The sequence below is a fragment of the Triticum dicoccoides genome, chromosome 1A, assembly GCF_002162155.2.
Source record: "Triticum dicoccoides isolate Atlit2015 ecotype Zavitan chromosome 1A, WEW_v2.0, whole genome shotgun sequence".
Lineage (NCBI taxonomy): Eukaryota > Viridiplantae > Streptophyta > Magnoliopsida > Poales > Poaceae > Triticum > Triticum dicoccoides.
The window spans coordinates 270,793,673-270,799,443 of record NC_041380.1 but is presented as its reverse complement, the minus strand read 5'-3'; the positions used below and the strand labels follow the sequence as shown (position 1 = coordinate 270,799,443).

Sequence of the window (5,771 nt, the reverse complement as noted above, 5' to 3'; positions counted from 1 at the left end):
GATATAATACTCTTTCCTTACAACTTCAAGTGAGTGTTACTGTCTTGTGCGTATTCGGTTTCCCTTATATATTAGTCAAGGTTATAGTAATGTAATTGATGAGTTATGCATGCGTGTGCAGTTCCCACTATATTCTCCTAGAGATTAAGCTTGAGCAGGGACTAGTAACCGTCTTTGACTCAAGACGAAAAGATCCCCAGGACTATGCAGACATGACTCAAATACTCGAGAAGTAAGTTAAATCGATCATTATCCTCCATATCAGCAACTTTGTTCATTTCTTGATATATCAAGTAATTGTTTTCTTTGTCCGGCGGAGTTTGGAGAAAATTCACCAGAAAAGCTCCGGGACTGCCGAAGGAGCTGCAATTTAGACACCCGAAAGTAAGTACTATAGTAGCATGTTCCGCGCATCTACTAGTCATTCAAGCGCTAGTTTCATCAATACCATTTGACATTCTTGCTTATCAGTTTGATTGACCTCTATTTCTTGTAAAGTGGTTGTGGCAGGAACAAGGGAATGATTTCTGTGGATACTATGTTTGCGAGTCCATCCGCCACACGACCTGTGAGCGGGGCTACACTAACAAACAATATGAAGTACGTAAATAACAACATTCACAATTTTATTTTATTACCATCATTTGTGTTGAGTTTCATCCATTCATATATATATATATATTAACCCCCTTCTTTAAATTAGATGTTTCGGAAGCGGGATGAACTCCTAGCACCAGCTCGCATGCGAGCAATTCAAGAGGAATTGGCGGCATTCTTTCTTGACCACGTGATCCCTGAAGACGGAGAATACTATGTGGACTCTGAGTCCGTATGATTATATTTGTAAGAGATAATTATTGTATATATGTAGCCGGTAGTGTCGGATAGATATACGAGAACTTGTTGTTCGACCAATCTCTCGGAGAAGGAGAGGTGGTCGATATCACTTCTCTCTGTATGCATATATGTTCATGACGATCTTCTGTTTCCTTCGTTTCTTACTAGCTAGCTAGCGTGTCTAGTCCTCTCTATACGTATGTATAGTACATAGCGTCGACCAAGCACGGACATAAGAGAGGACACTTCTCTCTATTAATTATAGCTAGCTAACACAATATATGAAACACCTAAATTAACCCCCCAAAACCCCCCAAACCCTCCCCCTTCAAAAAAAAAACCCCAACCACAGAAATGCTGACGCGTGGATGCCTATTGGTCCCGGTTGGTGCCACCAAGCGGGACCAAAGGGTCTCCTGCCTGGGCTCCGCGCACAGGCCACGTGGAGGCCCATCTGTCCCGGTTCTGGATTGAACCGGGACTAAAGGGACAGGGCATTAGTACTGACCCTTTAGTCCCGGTTCCAGAACCGGGACAAAATGCCCTTACAAACCGGGACAACAGGCCCCTTTTCTACCAGTGTACGTAGCACCTCTTCTTAGGTGTAGTATTTTCGAATTACTAACCAATATAAGACAGCCAAATCAGAATATACATAAGATAAGTATAAGAACCATTACGTAGGCGTAGCTTTACCGTTTTCAGTGTCATTTCTCAAATTGACAAAATATACAATGACATTTATGCAATTAAGCAAAAGAAGAAGAAAAACTGTCGGTACAAATACTAGCATTATCCAAATCATCACACCTGCAGAATTGTGAGGTCGCCGATGCTGATGGCAGCGAATGGCCTATCCAAGGTAGACCGCCGTTGAGCAGAGAGCTCCTGTGCGACGGTGCGCATGGTCGGCCGGGCATCAGGGTTCGTCCGAACGCACGACAAGGCCACAACAAAGAGGAAGACCAGCTGCCCAGCCAATTTCCCGGCAGGAAGGTCCAGCCTCTGGTCCACCACGTCCTTGAGCAGCAGGAGCGCCGACTCGCCCACGCCACGCGCCTCGTCCAAGCTGTACAAGGAGCTTATGAGCTCGCCCGGGAACTTGCCCATCAGGATCTCCATGGCCACGACGCCGAAGCTGTACACGTCGCATTTGGTCGTCACCCTCAAGTACGCCAGCTCTGCGGCAAGAAACACGAGGATAAATGTGAGATCGCGGGCAGCGATGGACGATTTTGCAACTACAATGGCGTGGTGCGTGTAGGAAAAGGTGTGTATGGTACGTACCTGGTGCCATGTAGCCGTAGGAGCCGGCCATGCTGGTGCAGTTGGAGCGTCCGGGCGCGAGGAATCTGGCCGTGCCGAAGTCCGACAACCGGGTCTCGTACTCGGCGTCCAGCAGGACGTTGTTGATGGACACGTCGCGGTGGATCATCGGCGGCGAGCAGTCGTGGTGCAGGTAGGCCAGCGCGTGCGCCAGACCCCTGATCGCGCGCACCCTTGCCGGCCAGTCGAACCTTTCCCAGCTGCGGTCGCCGCCTCCGTAGAGCACCTTGGTGAGGCTGCCCCTCTCGACGCGCTCATAGACCAGGTACATGCACCCGCTGGAGGCGCAGAAGCCGTGGAGCTTGACGATGTTCCGGTGGCGGACGTGCGTCAGTGCCCTCACCTCGTTCTCGAAGCTCTTCTCACTGATGCCCCTAAACGCGTCGTCTGTCTCCGACGCATCCAGCTTCTTGACGGCGACGGAGTGGCCGCCTGGAAGGTCGGCCTGGTACACGCTCCCGAAGCTGCCTTTGCCTATGCAGTGGGCCTCGTTGAAGTGCTCGGTCGCGGCCAGGATGTCACCGAAGGAGAACTCCACATCCTTGCCCCATATCGAAGCCTGCAGAGCCATTTCGCTGACTCTCGCCGTCGCCGTTCTCTCGGTCTCGGGCATATCTTCGCCCTCGCCGGTTCGTCCCTTCCTGCGGACCACCACGCATGCCACGGCAGCGACGGAGGCCAGCAGCGCAGCGGCAACGGCGAGCGCTATGACAAGGTTCAGCCTTGCCTTGTGCCGCCGAGAGCCGCCGCCGGTAGAATTCAAGGTGCAGGAATTCAGGCCAGCTACGTCGCCGCATAGACCCGGGTTGCCACTGAGATCCAACTTCTCCAGCGAGCCCATCTTGCCGAGCAGAGCTGGAACCTCGCCGGTGAGACTGTTGCCGCTCAGGTTCAGGTACCAAATGGAGCTCAACTCTGTCAGCTCCAGCGGCACGCCTCCGTGGAGATCATTTTCGGACAGGTCCAGCAGTAGCATCGTGGCGATGTTCCCTAGTGTCACAGGGATTCGGCCAGACAACATGTTGTGACCAAGATTCAGCTTAAGCAGTGCTAATTTTCCGAGCTCAGGCGGGATCGTGCCGGTGAGACGGTTGGATGCGAGGCTCAGATCTCGCAATGCAGACATGACGCCGTAACCGGGAGGAATTGTCCCGCTGATTTTGTTGACATCCAAGTGCAGGTATGAGAGGCTTCTGAACTGAGCCCAGTGCTCTGGGAGCTCGCCTTCAAACAGGTTCCTGGACAGGTCAATGTAGTACAAATCCGGCAGCTGCGACCCGAGGATCTCTGGCAAATTTCCTTCCAGCCGGTTGCCTGCCACGCGGAAGCGCTCGAGCTTCGTAAAGTTGCTGTAGCAGGCGGGCACGTCGCCGGTGAGGTGGTTGTTGTCCAAGGCGAGAAACCGGAGGCGCGGCGCGCTCTTGCACAGCCCCGGAGGTAGCCCACCGGAGAACCTGTTGTCTGACATGCTGACCATGGAGAACAAGCCGTTCCGGCCAAGACCCGGCGGGATGGCGCCGGAGAAGAGGTTTTCGAAGGCGATCAGGCCACGGAGGTTTGGCAAGCGGGCGAGCTCGGCCGGAAACTCGCCCTCGAGCATGTTGGTGCTTATGGACAGCCTCTGGAGCGCCGTCATGTTCCCGAACTCGGCCGGCAACCGGCCGGTGAGCTTGTTGTCATACAGCCGAAGAACCTCTAATCTGGTGAGGTTGCCCATTGTCCGTGGGATAGTGCCGGAGAGTTCATTCTCCGAAAGGTCCAACAGCTTCAGGTCTGTCAGCCTTCCGGTGACCGACGGGATCGGGCCGGAGAGGTTGTTGGTCGCGAGGGAGAGGAACTCCAGCCTCAACGCCATCCCGATCTCCGTGGGGATCTCGCCGTTGAAACGGTTTCTGTCAGCCTGGAACACCGTGAGCTGGGTCCAGGCCGTGAAGTAGTCCGGCAAGATCGTCCCGGTGAGCATGTTCTTGGACACGTTGAACTCTTGTATTTTCGTCAGCTTGGCCAACGACACCGGCAGCTTCCCGGAGAGCTTGTTCCCGGCGAGGCCGACGACGGTAAGGTTGGTGCAGCCGCTGAGCCCCGTCGGAATGGTTGACTCCAGCAGAGCGAGGCTGACATTGATGCGCTCCAGCGAACGGAGGTTGCGGAGAGAGGAGGGGATGGCGCCGCCCAGCGGGTTGCTCTGCAGCTCGAGCGCTCTTAGCCCTGAGATGGAACCGAGCACCGGCGGTATGCCGCCGGAAAGCCTGTTGGAGCCGAGGATAAGGCTCTGAAGCTTGGTCAACTTGGCGAGGGACGCCGGTATCTCCCCCACGAACTGGTTTGACGAAAGGTTGAGGTGCTCGAGGTTGGGCATGTACACCGGCAGCATCGTCGGAATCGGACCCGAGAAGCTGTTGTTGGACAAATCTACAGACCTGAGGCCGAGGAGTGGCGCGGACACGTTCGACGGGAACGATCCCGTCAGCGAGTTGAAGCTGAGGTTGAGGCTGCCGAGGCTGGGCAGCGACGAGAGGTCCAGGGCGTCGAGCGTGCCCGCGAGGCCGGCGCCGGACACGTCGACGCTCACGACCCGGCCGACGACGTCGCACGACACGCCGTGCCACGAGCACGCCGCGGAGGTGGAGTTGGCGGCGGCCTCCCGGTCCCACGAGGCGAGAGCGGCGAGACGCGGCAGGCTGCTCTTCCATTCCACGAGCGCCTCGGCTTCGCCCGGCGCGGAGCTCGCGCCGCGCAGCTGTGAGGACGACATGAGCAGGAAGAGAAGGAGCGCGCCCCACCATGCGGCGGCGCGCCCGGACGCTTGTCCTTGCTGGGCATGGCGCTCCATCGCTGAGCAGCTTCGGATGAGTTGGATCGCGGATGCCAAGCTAGATTGCGCGCGCATCCCTTGAATTCAGCACCAGGACCTGCTGCTGGAATGACACAACACGTGTTGATCCATGGAGAGTGCAGCTGCCGTCATGGCGACCATTACCACGAACGAGTCGATACAGCTTGGAATTTGGAAGCTGGCCGGGCTGGTGGTTGCAGACTTGCAGTGGCGCTATCAGGGAGTACGAGTACTATATTCAGGTGCTGCTGTATCGGATACTATTATCAATGGAGCTAAAGAGGTGACATTCCGTCAGAGGAAATCCATGAGGTGCCCTTGATACTACTTCTGTCGGGCCACCGGGCAGGAAGAATCCAGTGCATTTTCGGGGCAACAATGGAAGAGTCATTAAAGAAAAATCCAGTGCTTTTTCTATAAAAATCATTCAGACCAAAATGACTATGGAACTTCTATTATGGCATGTACAATGATTGATAAGATAGTTTTATTTTAAGTTTTGCACATAATTTAAAGATGACAAAAAAAAATTGTCTACAATAGGTCATCTCTTAGCCTTATCTTCAATAATTAGCAATTACTAAAAATGTGGCGAGACATATTGTACTAAGAGATCATCTCTTGTCTTCTACAAGCTTTTTCTTATGAGTTCTCTTTCCTCCACCTCATCATCTATCTTACATGGCACTCCTAAGATAGCACCATTGTACATGCCCTAACAATCCTACACCTATCGATGGTTTACACAAAAGTTACATGACCTCTTTCCATG

General features: G+C 53.8%; 1 protein-coding gene across 1 annotated transcript; it reads right to left on the bottom strand.

Moving 5' to 3' along the window:
* Positions 1–1,487: 1,487 nt before the first annotated feature.
* On the bottom strand, positions 1,488–5,214 carry LOC119268522 (MDIS1-interacting receptor like kinase 2-like). The gene is made up of 2 exons (XM_037550184.1): positions 2,125–5,214; positions 1,488–2,018 (listed from the first exon to the last, which is right to left on the bottom strand). The coding sequence occupies exons 1-2, from the start codon at positions 5,051–5,053 to the stop codon at positions 1,642–1,644; spliced, it is 3,306 nt and encodes a 1,101-aa protein (XP_037406081.1). The 5' UTR covers positions 5,054–5,214; the 3' UTR covers positions 1,488–1,641.
* Between the last annotated feature and the right edge of the window lie 557 nt (positions 5,215–5,771).